The sequence below is a fragment of the Pseudonaja textilis genome, chromosome 3 (genome assembly GCF_049901715.1).
Source record: "Pseudonaja textilis isolate UNSWEBS1 chromosome 3, rPseTex1.2, whole genome shotgun sequence".
NCBI classification, from domain to species: domain Eukaryota; kingdom Metazoa; phylum Chordata; class Lepidosauria; order Squamata; family Elapidae; genus Pseudonaja; species Pseudonaja textilis.
Window position 1 is genome coordinate 110,035,970 of NC_141992.1, and position 18,610 is coordinate 110,054,579.

General features: G+C 35.6%; 1 protein-coding gene across 1 annotated transcript in view; it reads right to left on the reverse strand.

The window, feature by feature from the left end:
* Positions 1-18,610, reverse strand: part of PSD2 (pleckstrin and Sec7 domain containing 2) — a 92,664-nt gene that overhangs the window by 54,863 nt on the left and 19,191 nt on the right. The window contains exon 4 of the mRNA XM_026700897.2: positions 15,945-16,139. Coding sequence (XP_026556682.2) covers positions 15,945-16,139 — 195 coding nt within the window. The remainder of the gene's footprint in view (positions 1-15,944; positions 16,140-18,610) is intronic.

Here is an 18,610-nt window from a genome sequence, read left to right on the forward strand (position 1 = left end):
GAGAACCTTACACTCTACCTAGCTGTATTTATTTCTGATATGTCTAAGAATAGGGGTTTTGTTTATGCATTTATTGTACAGATGCATTATTCCATCATTCCATATTCTGGAAGCATTTTTTTACTTCCGTACTGGGAGAGCTGCTTTATATATATTTAGAAATGCATCAGGGAAGTGGAGATGGAGAACTGAGGAAGGAGATATATTTATTTGCTTGTTTGTTAAATTTATTTGCTGCCTGTTTCACTATGGGGGCTATTTTTGGCAGCTTACATCAATAAAAACAGAAAAAGAAGTGTAAATATAACAACAGTAAATGGAACAATAGAATAAACAATGAAAAAGATAATAATGGTATAGTGATATGAGAAGATGGGTGGATTTTCCCATCCCTCCCATTGCAGGGAGCAATGGGGGAATTAGGATTAGCTTTCAATCCAGTAGTCACTTCCAGTGTGATACTCCCCTATTGGGGCCCCAGGTCAACCAGCAGAGCAGCTCTTCAGAATGGGAGGCTGGAGGCAGGTTTCACCTTGGAGGGCAGGATGTTCCAAAGTGTGGGAGGGAGGGGCTGATGTCGCAGCAATGCAACGCATCTTATGGGGCTCTGTGGGATCATGCTGAAATCCAAACTGCCAGGCGGTCCGGACAGATCTAAATTGTCTCAGAGGGGCAATGAACAAAGAGAGTGCACTCTGCTGATCTCAGGGAGCCTGCAATCTCCCTGACTGATCCAGAGAAGGTTCTCAAACTCAACAGGAAGGAAAAGACAGCTATTATGCGTTAGACTGAAGCCATGACAGCCAGTTGAAAAGAAGTGTAGATAACTGAATGACAGTGTGATCGATCTAGGTGAGAGATTTTTAACTTTGAATTTTTAACGTTAATGAAAGAAAGAGCACGCTGGAAAACATCTGGGTGTAAGTAGGATCTAAAAAGGAGGAGGTGGAACTGTTTTTCTTCCACCTCCTGAGAAAAATGGCAAGAAAAGCCTAAGAGACATTTTTAAAACAGTAATTTAAGTCAAAGAACTTTTAAAAAAAGTGGAAAACTTTGCAACGGACTGGATACCTCATATATAATATTGATTAATGTAGAAGTTTTTGGATACTACAAAACTTGGACATACTTTTTTATTCTTATTCCAACAAAATTTGAACTGGAGCATACTATACAAAAGGAGGAAGAAAAAGAGAGAAGTAGATCAACAGTGCCACCTACAGGCAGAAGTGAAAGCCAAGAGGTGCAAGGGAGAAAGAGGAAAAATACATAAAATACATAACCTTGAGAAACTGTGAAACTGAAGATAAGAACCGACTGCTAGATAAACAATTATTGTACTACAAGTTGTTTAGACTGAATAACGAGACAGATAGCGAAACACTGAGATTCTCTTAGAACTCAAAAGAAAATAAAACAGATAAAACAAAATAGAAGCTGAGAACAGCAAAACATTTCTCTTTCTCCTACCCTTACCCAACCCCACCCTTTTTTTTTTTTTTGCTCTGTTAACTCTCTATTTGTGGATATAAAATAACTGGTGGTTGAAATCTAGGACTTGGTGGGCCTATGTGAATTACAATTTATCAACTAATCAATTCTTTTTTTTATAAGAAAGGATTAGGATTTGAAGAACCTGAAGAAAAACAAGAAGAATGATGGGGTCAAAAGATTGATAACCTTTGGATTACAATGTATATTTTTTATCTTTTTCTTGGATTATAATTGATAATTTTACCCTTTACTTTTTGTGGATTATAAATATTAAAACACTTCAAAATGAGGAAAGCACCATCTGCACAATTTTCATCAGCAGCAGCAACACCTAGTCCATCAGGTCAGAGCTCTTTGGATGCTATGATACAGCAAGAGAAAGTGAACACGATGCAGGCAGACTTAAAAATTATGATCCAAGCCCTGCATGATGATTTGAAGGAAAGAATAGGAAAAGTAGAGGATAAAATAGAGAATTTTCAACAAATGATGAACAGTGAACAATGCATACAGAAAGTAGAAGAGAAAGCTGAACAAACAGAAAAAAAGAATGGAAGAAGTTGATTACAGACTTACATTGGCAAATAAAAATAAAGAAAGAACAATAATATCACAAGAGATGGACAGGGCTGATTATTATTTGCAATTCCAGAATATTGAGGAAGAAAAGGGAGAAAATCTAGCAGAGAAATTGGTAGAGCTGCTGGTGGATACTCTGGAGGTGACCAAAGAAAAAGTTTTTGCTAAGATTGATGAAATATTTAGAGTTCATGCCAGATATGAGACAAGAAACAGACTTCCTAGAGAGGTACATGTGAGATTTACTAAAAAAGCAATGAAAGCAGAGATTTTACAAAGAGTGAGAGATGATCCTTTGAAATATAAAGGGAAAGAAATAGTGGTCTTAAAACAGATTTCAGGAAGAGTTAAGAGAAATAAGGAAAGAATATCAATTTCTGACAAAACTACTAATCAAAAATGGAGTTAATTTCAGATGGCTGATACCGGAGGGAATATTGATGGCCTGGATGGAACAAAGACATAGTTTGGATTCCATAGAAAAAGCAGAACAATTTTATGAGCACTACTTTGGTTCACAAGAGGAAACGAGAATAAGAGAGGAAAGAGGGAACAGATGACAAGAGGAAACTACAGGAGAGAGAAATATGCAACAAAAAGAATGTGAAAGAGATCTGGAGGAAATAGCAAAAAGAGAAGGAGTGAAACCAAAATAATTGAGAGAGATAAGAACAACTAGAACAACAAAACCCATCTATAAGTAAAACTATGGAGGAAGAAATAAAATTAATATCAATTAACATAAACGAACTGAACTATGCAAGAAAAAGGAAAAGGACTTTTAGTAAATTAGAAAAATTAAAGTTAGATATAATCTGCTTGCAAAAAGCACATATTAAAAACAACAAAACAAAATGTATTTTATTTATTTATTTATTTTTGTCAATTGCTTACAAGATAATAGGTATAAGTAAAAACATAGTTATGAATACATTAATACATATAAGAAAAATAAAAAAATAAAAGAAACAATAGGACAGGGACAGTAGGCATGTTGGTGCGCTTATGCACATCCCCTACAGACCTCTTAGGAAAGGGGTGAGGTCAATAGTAGACAGTCTAAGGTTAAAGTTTTTGGGGTTTGGGGAAGAAACCACAGAGTCAGGTAGAGTATTCCAGACATTGATCACTCTGTTGCTGAAGTCGTATTTCCTGCAATCAAGTTTGGTGCAATTAACCTTGAGTTTGTATCTATTGTTTGCTCTTGAGTTGTTATGGTTGAAGCTGAAGTATTCATTGACAGGTAGGACATTGCAATGTATGATTTTATATACTATCCTTGAAGGCAGCGTAGTTCTAGGTTTTCTAGGTCTAGAATTTCGAGTCTGGTGGCAAAGGGATTCTGCAACGAGTAGAGGAGTTGAGAACTCTTCTTGTGAAATATTTCTGGACTTTCTCAACTGTGTTAATATCAGACACATAATGTGAGTTCCAGACTGATGAGTTGTATTTGAGTATCGGTCTAGCAAATGTTTTGTATGATCTAGTAATTAGTGTAATATTACCAGAGAAAAGGCTACGTAAGATTAGGTTAACAATTCTTAATGCCTTTTTGGCTATACAGTTACAGTGGGCTCTAGAACTTAGGTCATTAGAGATGAATACTCCAAGATCCTTGACAGAGTTTGGATCATCAACAAGGTCTTGACTATTCAGCCTGTATTTTATTTTCTGATATTTTTTGCCAATATGTAGGACAGAGCATTTATTTGTTGAGATTTGAAGTTGCCATTTGTTTGACCATTCTGATACCTAGTCAATGTCTTTTTGAGGGATATCAGTATTGTCTGTGGTGTTGAATAGCTTTATATCATCAGCGAAGAAAACGCAGTTGCTCTTGGTATGATCACAGAGGTCATTTATGTAGAATATGAAGAGAGTTGGTCCTAAAACACTACCTTGGGGGACACCACTGTTGACAGGTACAGAATTTGATAGGACACTCCCAATTTTGACCATTTGTTGTCTGTTTGACAGGAATGCTTCTAGCCAGTTATGTAGGCGTCTAGAGACACCATAAAATTTTAGTTTTAGGAGTAGTTTGTCATGTACCACTGAATCAAAGGCTTTACAGAAGTCTATGTAGATTGTGTCCATTGCTTTGCCCTGATTGAGTTGTGTAGTCCATATTTTTTGCAGTGTAAGAGTTGCAGATTACATGATGGATTGGTTAATAATTGATTCCATGACTTTACAGGTGACGCAGCATAAGGAGATTGGTCTGTAATTTTCAACTAGGTTGGGGTCTCCCTTTTTGAAGATGGGGTTGACCGTGGCTTGTGACCATAGTTTTGGCAATGAGCTGGTCCTGAAAGATTTTTCAAAGATTATGCTTAGAGGTTCGGCTATGGCAGTGGATAGCTTTTTTAAGAAGTAGGCACATATTCTGTCCAGTCCAATAGATAGAGATAGTTTTAGATTGCGTAGTGCTTTTTCAACATTGTCTTCTGTAAAATTGACATGTAGTAGATCATTGTAGTTGTCTGTGGTTCAACTAGGAAATACTGGGCATGATCCATTGCTGCTTACAAATACTGAGCCAAAGAATGTGTTAAAGTGGTTGGCTTTAATAGTGTCATCGTTGCAGTCTTTACCATTAGGTCCTTTCAGGGGTGGAATGGACCTTGAGTCTTTTAGTTTGTTGTTTACAAAATTGTAGAAAGTGCGGGTGGAATTGGTGTGTAGAAGGTTTTCTTCTTGTTTAATGTGATAATTGGTGCATTCAGTCTTTATCTGGTGGCATAAATTTTTGTATCGGCTTTTGAAGTTGGCAACATGACCAGATTTGTTTTTCTGCCAAAGTGATTTCTCTTTGGATTGAAGTTTCCTTATTGTTATGGGTAATTTGTTTTTTCTGGTTTTGGGAGTTGTTAATGGTACATATAGTTTGATGACTCTTTTGACTTCAAGTAAAAATATGTTGTAATGGTCTTCTACAGTATTGCATCCAGAGAATAGAAATTGCCAATCAAGGGATGAAAGATTGTTGTCTATAAGATCAGTTGCCTTTTTTGAAGTTATAATTGGGGATTCCATCACTGTGATTATTTTTGTGTGGACGTATGTTGAGACAAAAGTAAATCATGTTGTGGTCACTGTTGGAAAAGGGTTCTTTAATTTGTATTCCGTAAATTGAATTCAAACTATTGCAGAAGATGAGATCGAGGCAGTTGTTAAGTCTAGTGTTGTTGGTTACTAGTTGTTCTAGTCCCAGATTTGTTACTGCATTGTAGAAGGTTGCATGTGAGGGTTCAGTTGTACATTTGTTAAGGGTCTAGTTAATATGAGGCAGATTGAAGTCACCAAGAAAGATAAAAGCATGTAGGCAAGATGCTGCCCACGTTAGTAGTGTATTTGGCTTGTTTGCATGTTCAATGTCATAATCAGGAGCTCTGTAACATAGTAAGAACTGAAATGTGATATTTAAGGACAGGTCACAGATGATGGTCTCAGGAATAGCAAGCTCCTGGGTAACTTGGATGTTTTTTAGATGTAGGGACTTTTTATAGAAGATAGCAACACCACCTCCTCTATGGATTTCACGATCTGATCGGTAAACATGATAGTCTCTTACTGTGGTAATGGAGTCAGGGAGAGATGTGTTGAGCCATGTTTCACAGACAAATATAATGTCAAATTTAGCTGTATTTAGTAAGAGGAGAAATTCGGGTATTTTATTTACAAGGCTTCTTGCATTGAGTAGTTTGCATTTAAGGCCAGTTGTGGTTGGAATAGAGGTAGTTAGAGGTGTGCATGCCTAGTTTTGAGTGACGTTGGATTGGATGGGGTGGGATTGGATGCGGAGTTGTGGGTTGTGTGACTTTCTTTTGATGCAATCAGCTCTGTAGTCAATGTATAGGTCCTTTTCTCCATTGTCTAGACCGGTTTTGAGTTCTGCGCAGAATTCACAGGAGAGGATTCTTTGCAGTATGGATAAGTCTGGTCTTGAGCAAAGTTTTTTGTGGTTGGGATTAGTTTTTGCAATGGTATTTATTGTATGAATGAATATGGGTTTGCTGGACTCATTTTTGCATACAACTCTACAAAATCTTGGGGCCACAGAGCCGTCATTGTATTTGCACCCAAGGCTATCTCTGGTTATTTCAATGATATTTTCAGGATATCCCCAAATTGAGAAGTTATATACTTCTTTATCACAACAAAAAAAGAGGGAAATAGCCCTTTATGTAAAAGAGACAATTAATGTTAAGTACATTTTTATGTATGAGGAAGGAAGGATTTTGATGGTGGAGATATCACAGATACTCTTAATAGCAATAAAAGCTTCAAATAGTAACCAAGAGGATTTTTATGGTAAAATTTATAAGAAAATAATAGAACTTGAGTATAAAAATATATGTATAGTATAGACTTTAATGCAATTGTGGATGTGGAATTAGACTACAAAACTAGAAAAACAAACAGAACAGCCAAGAAAACACTTCCAAAGGCTTTCTTCAAAAAGGCAGAAGAACTCGGTATCCAAGATGTATGGCAAGAGACACATCCCAAGGGAAATCAATACTCATTTTATTCAAAGAGACATATGTCTTGGTCAAGAATAGACATGATATGGATGTCAGCAAAGCTAAAATCCAATGTACAAGAAATAAATATAGAAATAAGCAATTGGGCAGATCACAATCCAATGAAATTTATATGGAAGGGACAAAAAGGGAAATTAAGATGGATGTTGAATGAATCAATATTAAAAGAAAAGGAATTTATTCAATTTATGGAAAGAGAGGTGGACTTTTTCTTTAAAGAGAACAGAAAAGAAAAAATGTCACTACAAAATGTATGGGACACAGCTAAGACATATATTAGAGGATTAACTATAACATATACGGGAAAGAAAAACAAAAAGAAGAGACAAAATCAAAATATATTAGAAGACGACTATAAGAGACTAGAGATAGAACTACAAAAAGATCCACAAAAAAGAACATAAAAAACCAAGTGGAATTAATAAAACATAAGCTGAACTTAATAGATAAAGAAGAAGTAGCACAAAAAATTGAAAGTGCTAAACAAAATTTCTTTGAAATACAAATACTCCCTAAACCAGGGAGATGGTTGGCATATAAAGTGAAAAAAAGAGAAAGAAAAGAAATTGATACATCAATTAATGGATGATGAAGGAATTCTTCACCATCAAAATTACAACAAAAAAAGTGATTCAAAATTATTGTGAAAAAATGATCAAGAGGCCATTCCAGAAGATAAAATAAAACAATATTTAGAAAAAGCGGAACTACCTAAAGTACCTGAAACAGTGAAAGCAATGCTAGATGAATGTATAACGATGATGGAACTAACAGAAGCAATTAAGAGACAAAAGAATGGCAAAACACTAGGTCTGGATGGACTACCAGTAGAACTATACAAAAACTTACAAATTACTTCAAGTATTCCAATGTTGGAAGTATTCAATGAACTACTGTTAGCAGCAAAAGCACCAAATTCATGGATGGAAGTATATATTACTCTCATACTGAAAGAAGACTCAGATTTACAACAGATAAAAAACTACAGGCCAAGATCTTTACTGAATGCTGATTATAAAATATTTGCCTCAATAATTGCAGAAAGACTAAAAAGATTCTTAAATCAACATATCATCCGGATCAAAGTGATTTTTTTACCTAAGAGACAAATTAAAGACAATATGAGAATAATTTTAAATACACTGGAATATTATGAGGCACATCCAAAGAAGTAAATGGCATTAATATTCCTAGATGCACAGAAAGCATTCGACAATGTGAACTGGCAATTTATGCTAACACAATAAAAAAACATGAACTTTGGGGAGAAATTTACTAATATGATTAAGGCAATATATTATAAGCAAACTGCAAAGATGATGATAAATGGAAATATGACTGAGAGGGTCAGCATTAAAAAAGGTACAAGACAAGGATGTCCCTTGTCGCCCCTATTATTTATATTGACACTGGAAGTATTAAATAGAAATATCAGACAAGATACAGAGATAAAAGGCATGGAAATAAGAAGGGAAAAGTATAAACTATAGGCAATTTGGTTTTTATTTTGGAAGATCCACAAGAAACTGGGCGTAAATTAATAAAAAAAATAGAATAATATAGTGAAGTGGCAGGATTGAAAAGAAATAAAGAGAAAACTAAGATCTTAGTGAAAAATCTTACAGATAAACAGAAAAAAGAGTTAATGAAAAGAATAGATATCCAGATTGCAAAAAAGTAAAATATTTAGGGATTCAGCTGACAGCAAGATGTGTAACGATTAAGGAAGATAATTATTACAAACAGACACAACAAATTAATATAGATCTGGAAAAATGGAAAAATCTGCAATTATTGTTGATAGGAAATATAGCTACAATCAAAATGAATATATTGCCAAGATTATAGTACTTATTTCAAACAATTCCGATAAAATTGGAGGGGGAAATACTTTGAGGAACTTAATAAAATAATACTAAAATATATCTGGCAAGGGAAAAAAGTGAGAATTAGCTTTAAAATGCTACTGGCTTCAAGAAATGGAGGACATTTTGGATTACCAAATTGGGAATTGTACTACCAGGCCACGGTATTAACATGGATGAAAGAATGGATTGTATTGATAATCTGCATGCAAGAATATTGATTATTGGAGGGACATGACTTGCAACTGGGTTGGCATGCTTTCTTGTGGTATGGGAAAAGTGAGACATGGTTATTTTCAAAGACATTACATAAGGAATGCACTATTGTTTGTATGGGGAAAAAATCAGAGAACAATATTATTTGAGGATACCACTTTGGCTTTCAACAATGGAAGCACTGATTCAACTAAACATTATTAACATGGGAAATATTGTTAGATATAATTATAAAGATATTCTGAATGAAAAGGGGGAACTCAAAACTAAACATGAACTGAGTGATCAAGGGATCGATATGGCATGGCATTCACAAGTGCAGATACATTCAAGATATGAGAAACGTTAAATTATATAGTTTCTATAAAGAACTAACTAAATTAGATAAGACATTTACAGGGACAGAAGTAAGATTGATATAGAAACTGTACAGCTACTTACTGGGCATCAAACTGGAAGATGAACAAGTGAAGCAGACAATGATAGCATAGGCAAAAAACTTTGGTTACACAATAGAATGAGATAAATGGCAGAAATTGTGGGACAGGAACTACAAATGGCTATCATAAATTTAAATTCTGTTATCAGTTTACTTAACAATGTCAACTGCATATAAAGAAAATTTGTAACAGAGTAAAATTCATCACAACTATAATTACAATTATTTTACAAAACTCATTGTCTATATAAGAACTCATCTTAAAAGCATCTCAAATGCTAGCATTTCTGATAAAATCAAAATGAATCAATTAGCAGTGAAGCAGAAAATATAAGTCATTCCTTATCAAGCAGTGTTCTACAAATAATCAGAAATATCTCTAAGCCAGAAATAAACAGGACATTGTAAAAGGTATGCAAGATGCATACTTCAAATTCACATGTTACATACTTTAGAAATCAGGGTATGTGTTATATTTATAATCATGCTGCAATACCAAAAGTACAGAAAAGGCAACCTTACATCATGCAACCTACATTTATATTAATGCTACCTTAGGAAAAGAATACAAAAATTGGCAGCTACCATTTTTTCTGCTAGTACAAAATACCAGGGTTTTTTTGTGGGTGGACGGAAGGACATGCAGAAACATCAACTTATGAAAGAATTCCCAATGTGAAATCCTTGTGATAACCTACAATATTTATATGTGTGTCTATGTTTGTGTGTTTAAGTCAGTCTTCATTCCTAGTGACTACCTAGATAAATCCCTGCCTGCAGTTTTCTTGACAAAGTTTTCAGAAGTGGCTTGCCATTACCTCCTTCCTAGGGCTGAGAGAGAGTGACTTGCCCAGCTTCAGGATTACCCAACTGCTTCTACCTAAGGCAGAACTAGAACTCACAGTCTACCAGTTCCTAACTTGGGGCCTTTAACCACTACTCAAAATGGCCACTGAAGTAAGATTATTAATAATGAATATATATTTTAAAAACTATCCTCTAAAGAGAGGAAAGATATGAAACTGTGACTTCTAAAATGTTTTTCTTTTCAAACACAAATTTGGATTTATTTGATTATTTATTAAAATAATGTAGCTTCAAGCATAAGTCGATTGACATGTTTTAGAATTTTCAATGCATGGGAGAAATTCAGCTGAGAAGAATTCTACTGCAAATGCTTTGCAGCAACCCAGACCACAGAAAACATAAGGAAACATCCATACAACCTCTTCCAGTAAAATGCAGTTTTATTGAAATATGCCTGGCCATTCAACCACTGCAGCACAATCAACAAAGGCTATGAAAATGATTGTACTACAATACATCAAAAACATATCAGAAACAACCAACAGCCCATGACAATCACACAATATCACATTAGCACACAAACCAACTAAAATCCTCCAAAACAAGTAAGCCCAAGTAAGCTCAGTAGCCCAAGGGGAGGGGGGACCATGATCAAGTGAAACATTGCATTGCCAACAATTCAGTGACTTGCCACTAATTCTCTCTACTGATAATTTTTTCTCCACTGTTTTACTTTTTTTTTTAACTTTCAACCTTGTACTCCAAATTTCTGTCCATAGGAGACAGTAAGATCACATCTAACAAAATGGTTTATAATCTACAAAATCCTACATTATAATAAAATAAAATGGGTTAGTGCCATCAGCCTTTTTGGTGGGGAGGAGGAGTCTGCTCCTAATGTATCTGTAATAATGCTTTGGAAACTATGGCTAGGTTAGTTTCATTTTGCCATCCTCTGGTCTTCATCTTCTTTCTCTTTCAGGTCTTGGTTTGATGTTATACTGTACACATAATCATGTGACTGTGGTGTTCTTGTACAGAACAGACAATTGGCTGTCAAGGGAAAGTGAGGTTATACTAAATTATGTTTATTTTAAATTCTAATATCGATAAAATGTAAAATATAAAAATTTGAAACAAGACAATAGAGTTTAAAAAGAAACAGGTTTTGGGGGGTGGGAATGGGAACACTTTCTCCTTCACTGCGAATGAGGCCAATATGCCCTTAGAGAATACATAATAAAACAATTTGCTTTCTGTTCAGGGACCTAGAAATTTAAAGAAGCATATTTTGACAAACAGCATCTTCTCTGTAAAATAAGTCCTCTACATTATGTGGCTCTCTTTCCATAACTTCAAACAATAAATTAATAGAAGAATGAGTGTGTGTGTGTGTGTGTGTGTGTGTGTGTGTGTGTGAGAGAGAGAGAGAGAGAGAGAGAGAGAGAGAGAGAGAGAGAGAGAGTGTATGTCAAATGTTAATATATGCCATGTGGCTTTTTCTTGAAAACAATGTCATTTTTTTTCCAATCCCAAAGTATACATTGGAAATTAACATTGTTTTAAAGGAGAAAGGATCTCACAAGCTTCAAATTGCATTAAGAGAAAGACAAATACCCAGAATCACATATACACCTTAAGCCCAAAGTCTGTAAACCTCACAGCAAAGAAGGGAGGGGATGCTTGAAATACACCAGGACATGCTGCAAGCAAACTGAAGGACCCAGATGCCTCTACATTAATACTCAGAGCATGGAAAACAAATAGGAACGAAAAGTCTTGGTACAGGCATTGGGGGAGGGGCAGCAAATTTTTGGTGTAATTGAAAGTTGATAAAAAGACACATGATTGGAGTATAGCACTAGAAGGATATAATGTTTTAAAAAGAACCATTTGGATTAATTCAATATAAAAGAAGAATGTTGAAGAATCAGAAAAACTAGAAAGAGATAGGTTTTACCTCTATCTTAATAGCACAGGAAATAGTCCCATTAATAATCACCTGAACAGAGGGATTGGAGTATTAATTTTTATGAAGAAATGATAAATGATGGAAATCCATTTTTCATAACTTATTCAAAAAAACTTAAATTAGAACATATTGAAGGCTTTTTCTGCATCCTGCAAAGTCAAAACAGCTGTGTCACTACTATTAGAATGCAATTTTAAAATATTTGTCAATAATCTAATATCAGAGCTGGGACATATCATAAAGCCAAATAGTACTGGATGAATTACCTTCCATAATCTTCATGCCAAATTAGCTGTCAATATTTTAGCAACTATATTTAACAAGAATATTGAATGAGGAATGACATACTTTGTGGGATTCTTTCATTTTCCTCCCAGATTAATCACTATAATAGCATAGTACTATGAAAAGAGTAAGGATACATTACAGTATATATCTCTAACAGTATAGGAAAGAAATTCTTAGATTTTTCATTCCTTTCAGTGGGGATCCTGTCTAACCTGTGGGCCTTTCCAGATTATTCTGCCAATTGTATCAAGAATCCTACGCAGTATTAGTGTTCAGCTAAATCTCTTGAATGTGTATACAACATTTTCAGAAGATTAATTCCATATAAAAAATGGTATTCATCAGTTGAATTGATACCTTTGCATTCTTATTGGCAGATTATAAATGTGACTATACAGAGAATGAGTTGTGGACATCAACTGCCAGAATTCCCCAGCCAGCACAGCATAACTGACTGGGGAATTCTGGGAGTTGTAATCCACAGGTCTTAAAGTTGCCAAGGTTAGAGAATCCCTGAGTTGTTATATAGTTTCTATGGGTTATTCTCTTAGAATCACTTATGATAAACATGCTGTTTTGATTGAGTTGTTTCAAGCAAAAAGTGAGTGACTCACCACCTTTTTCCCACCAGTCCAAATATTACTACCTAATACAGGTGAAGGAATAGACCATATTCAAAGTACATAGTTGATCCAGCTCTAATTTTACAGCCTTAAAAACACAATACAATTTCCATAGTACAATTTGTAGTATAATTATTCAAGTGACATCAACATTGATTTTTTTAAATATAACTATCTAGTAATGGTGTCTTAAAATATTATCTCTCTAGGGGTGTCTGCAGGAATGGAAAAATAACATAAGTGAAGATGGCAGTCACAGCGTTACACAAATATACAAAGGGATAAGGTTTCAATCCCATGGTTGACTGCCATCTTGACTTCTTTGACCTCTCTTGCCTCATAATTTGAATTTTCTTTCTTGAATTCGGTGACATTATTACTGAAGCACTATCAGAAACCATGACTGTAACCATGAATGTTATACTTTTTAACTAGACAAACTATGGACTGAAAAATTAATAGTCTTAATGTAATCATGTACCATACAGGATTTATATATTCTTTAAGTTAAAAAATATTGTCTCCCTATATCAACTAGGTTAAATATATTCATATTTGCATTGAGGGCAATTTACCACTGAAGTTTAATTTATTTTTAAAAAATTTCATCTCAATCGATTATGGATCCATGACTGAAAATCCCCAGTAGCAATTACTGTACAGGTGAAACTCAAAAAATTAGAATATCGTGCAAAAGTTCATTTATTTCACTAATGCAACTTAAAAGGTGAAACTAATATATGAGATAGACTCATTACATGCAAAGCAAGATAGTTCAAGCCGTGATGTGTCATAATTTAGATGATTATGGCTTACAGCTCATGAAAACCCCAAATCCACAATCTCAGAAAATTAGAATATTACATGCAATCAGTAAAACAAGAATTGTACATAGAACAATATCGGACCTCTGAAAAGTATGAGCGTGCATATGCACTCAGTACTTGGTTTGGGCCCCTTTTGCAGCAATTACTGCCTCAATGCAGCGTGGCATGGAAGCTATCAGCTTGTGGCACTGCTGAGGTGGTATGGAAGACGAGGATGCTTCAATAGCTGCCTTCAGCTCTTCTGCATTGTTTGGTCTCATGTCTCTCATCTTTCTTTTGGCAATGCCCCATAGATTCTCTATGGGGTTCAGGTCAGGTGAGTTTGCTGGCCAATCAAGTAATCCTACAGTCATTGAACCAGGTTTTGGTGCTTTTGGCAGTGTGGGCAGGTGCCAAGTCCTGCTGGAAAATGAAGTCAGCATCCCCATAAAGCTAGTCTGCGGAAGGAAGCATGAAGTGCTCCAAAATCTCCTGGTAGATGGCTGCATTGACCCTGGACTTAATGAAGCACAATGGACCAACACCAGCAGATGACATGGCTCCCCAAATCAACACAGACTGTGGAAACTTCACACTGGACTTCAAGCATCTTGCAGTGTGTGCCTCTCCATTCTTCCTCCAGACTCTGGATCCTTGGTTTCCAAATGAGATGCAAAAGTTGCTCTCATCAGAAAAGAGGACTTTGGACCACTGAGCAACAGACCAGTTCTGTTTTTCTTTAGTCCAGGTAAGACGCTTCAGACATTGTTTGTTGTTCAGGAGCAGCTTGACAAGAGGAATATGACATTTGAAGCCCATGTCCAAGATCCGTCTGTGTGTGGTGGCTCTTGATGCACTGACTCCAGCCTCAGGCCACTCCTTGTGAAAGTCCCCAACACTTTTGAATGGCCTTTTCCTGACGATCCTCTCCAGGCTGCGGTCATCCCTGCTGCTTGTGCACCTTTTTCGTCCACACTTTTCCCTTCCACATAACTTTTTATTAATGTGCTTTGATACAGCACTTTGGGAACATCCAAATTCTTTTGCAATTACCTTTTGAGGCTTTCCCTCCTTATGGAGGGTGTCAATGATGGTTTTCTGCACATCTGTCAGGTCAGCAGTCTTTCCCATGATTGTGATTCCTACTGAACCAGACTGAGAGACCATTTAAAGGCTCAGGAACCCTTTTGCAGGTGTTATGGCTTAATTAGCTGATTAGAGTGAGACACTTTGAGCCTAGAATATTGAACCTTTTCACAATATTCTAATTTTCTGAGATTGTGGATTTGGGGTTTTCATGAGCTGTAAGCCATAATCATCTAAATTATGACACATCACGGCTTGAACTATCTTGCTTTGCATGTAATGAGTCTATCTCATATATTAGTTTCACCTTTTAAATTGCATTACTGAAATAAATGAACTTTTGCACAATATTCTAATTTTTCGAGTTTCCACCTGTATGTGACTTGCTTGCGAGTAAAAAAGTTTTTGCAAAGCAGTTACGTGAAATATACTTTTCTTGATTAACATTGCCATCCTTCTGGCCACAATCAAATTTCCATTTATGTAAATCTGATCCATTCATTTTTCTAGACAAAATGCTTTTTAAAAAGGAAAATATATATTTCTTGCCGGATATAGACATATAAGACATACACAGAGATAACATCAGGCTTCATCTTTGTCAAAAAATATTACCATTTAACAGTTCATGATGCAAGCTACACCATCATTTAGAAAGAAAAAAGAAAAGAAAGAATCAGCAAAAGAGAGAACCTGTTCCTGGCTCATGGTAGCCGTTTCATTACTGCTAGATCGAGTGTACATTTCCACCTTCATCAAACTCTACTTGTGGGCCGTTAGTAGCCATCACCATTTTCATTTTCCATTCATGTTGCATTACCTTTAGCAATAGCACTTAGACTTATATACTGCTCAGCCCACTCTAAGCGGTTTACAGAGTCAGCATATTGCCCCCAACAATCTGGGTCCTCACTTTTCCAAGCTCAGAAGAATGGAAGGCTGAGTCAACCTTAAGCCACTCAGAATCGGACTCCTGGAACAAGCAGTGAGTTAGTACTACAAACTAACCATTGCATCCCCACGGTTTTAACTGAAATATCTAGTCACAATCTACCCCAAACCATTAAGTTACCTGCAAATAGTTGCAGCTGAATTCTAGAGAACAGTTGTTACGCAATCTGAAACTCTTCATTGGATTAAAGGATCCAGGTTTTTTTTTTTTCACAAAAGGTAACAGCCAATCAGTTACTAGAATTATGTTATCCCTCTGTGTCTCACTTACTTCTTGCCCAACTGGCGGGCCACATCACAGTGCTTGAATCCTTCAAGATTGTAGAGCCTTTTAGCCAGTCTTTTGGCAGCCTCACTGTGTGCCTTGCAGCCATTGATAAGAGTGTCCATGCTTCCCTGGTCAAGTTGTTCTGTGCTGCCCATATCAGAACCTGAATCCAAAAGGCCATCTTTTATGTTGGCATCACTAGATCAAAAAAAATAATAATAATTTTAATAAGTGACAGCTGTGCTCAGATGTCAAATATCTAGGAAACTCAAAATTGTTTCCTCTTCCTACTCTTTAATTAAAAAGTATCAGAGTTTTAAGTTTATTGTTCTCTGATATTTTGACATTTTTTCAATTAATGTTATTTTAGAAGTTACCTTTAAAATTAATTTTGGCCATTGATGCTGTGTTTTGTGTGAGTTTAAAAGTGGAAACAGGAGTAAAATGTCTATAGGAGACAAACAGCTCTCATTCTCATCTTTAACCCCACCAACCCTGCAGTAGCACAAGTAATCCTGAAAAATGACGATATGTGCCTTTGGGAGCTTGAGAATGGAAATAGGTGCACACTGATGATCAGAAACCTCCAGGTCCTGCTTCTACCCTCAAAAACCCTACTTGTAACATCATCATGACCTTGGACAGTCTCTTCTTGAAGGTCAGGAGTCTCACCTGCAGTCTTGGAATCTTGAAATGTTACTAACAAACAATGCATGGAGAGCTCTTCCTTCTTTCAGTCTTGCACCTATAATTGGTTGAGGGCGAGGAATACAGGGGATTGGCAGTGAATGCCAACTGAGAGCAGGGTTTGGGTGGGGCTAGTTCAGTAACAGAGAATTCTGATAATTATCCAACTCTATTGTAAAACGTCTGATAAATGCATTTTAATGCTTACGGCAATAACGATTGTCTAAAGCAAGAGCTTTTATAGAGCCTGCAATGTCACCTTTCTTTAACTGCTGAAAAGTCTTTATCCTGCACTTTAAAAACTTTATTTTTTTAAAGAAATAGCAGCAGCTCAGCAGAAAATAGGCGCCCAGGGTAGTAACCAAGCCCAAGGGAAAAGGCATGGCAAGTGGATGCAGCCAGTCACAGCTGTGGTTATTAACTAAATTAGAATGAAGCACTGCAAATAATCTGCTCTGAAGGGTGGAAGGTGGCTTGGATTATTTTTGAATTGTTGCTAGAAAAGACATGTTGAAAATAGAGTAGGAAAAGAGTATGATGTGCGTTCCTGCACTCCAGAAGAGATGCGTGACACATACGGTATTGGCAACAACCTAAGTGAAATGTGTAGATATGTTCAAAGTGTAAAAGGTAGAAAAGAATTTGTTTTGAATCCTATTAGCCTATTACTATTAAGGTAATTAGTAAATTGGTACTTTAACCTGTACTGTGGCTGAGTTTCAGACATGTTAAAACATGTCCTATATTCTATTAAATCTTTTTACTGACTTTTGGGACTTAACCTGATTTCTTAATCTAGATTTTGCATTGACTTTCAGCATGCATGATGTACATTTAAAAGTGGAAAATAGTGAGACTGATATATTTGTACGGTACAAAGGGAATCCACAAATATCTTAAGAATAAATTTTTATTGCTTGCCATGCTGGTGGTATGCTATAAATTTAGGCTTTCAACTCTACATATCTTGCTTGGTAAATCATTAAGATTTTATTATAAAAATAATTCATATATACTAAATTTCACAAATCTCAATATAGGAGACTGAATACAATAGGCAAAACTCCCACTGTAGTTGCATCAGTTGCATAATAGCATTCCAATAATGACATTACCCCAGGTGACATTTGTGGGTACATGTATATTTGATAAACTGAGGTTTCAGTGTATTATCTTTTTCATTTTACTTGAAAGACTTTGAGGAAATAGAAAACAAATTCACACTGGCATTTAAAATTTAATTCCAGAGTATCTCAGTTGACCCTTTTCCCCATATAAAATACTGCCACACAAGAATTGAATACAGTTTTGGTTCTTGTTTATTTGTCAGAGTTTTATCATGTCTTTCATCTAGAGCAGTGCTTCCCAAACTGTTTCCTTTATTACCGAAAACTGATCACTAGAAAGTTCTTATTTCTATATTCCTGTTGTAAGTAGTTTGATCTAATGGTTAAAGTACCAGGCTAGAAACTGACAGATATTGAATTCTAGTCCTGTCTTAGCCATGAAAGCCGGCTGGATGACTCTGTCATTCTCTCAGCTCAATCCCACTCACAGATTTGTTGTTCAAGAAATAGGAGGAGGAAGGTGTGTTAAATATGTTCATTGCCTTATTTTTGAAAATAAAGGTGGGATATAAATAAATAAAGTATTGTCATTACCACCTAAAAAACCCACTTCTACTCAATTTTGGGTAACTTACCCAGGTGTGGGAAGCTGTGCTGGGACCTGCAAGTTTTAGTCCAAAATTTTAACTTCTAAAAACACCCTGGCTACACGCTTTACTCCAGGAAAACACTTGAAAGCTTTTTATTTTATCAATAGTTTGTAAAAGTGTAGAACATTAACACAGAAGCAAAGCATTCTGAATAATACTTTAAATAAATATTGTTTTATTTATTTGCACTCTAGATTTTTTATTTTTGAGTAATTGAAAGTAATTCATAAGAGAGTAACTCCTTTTATACAGATACATTTTGGAT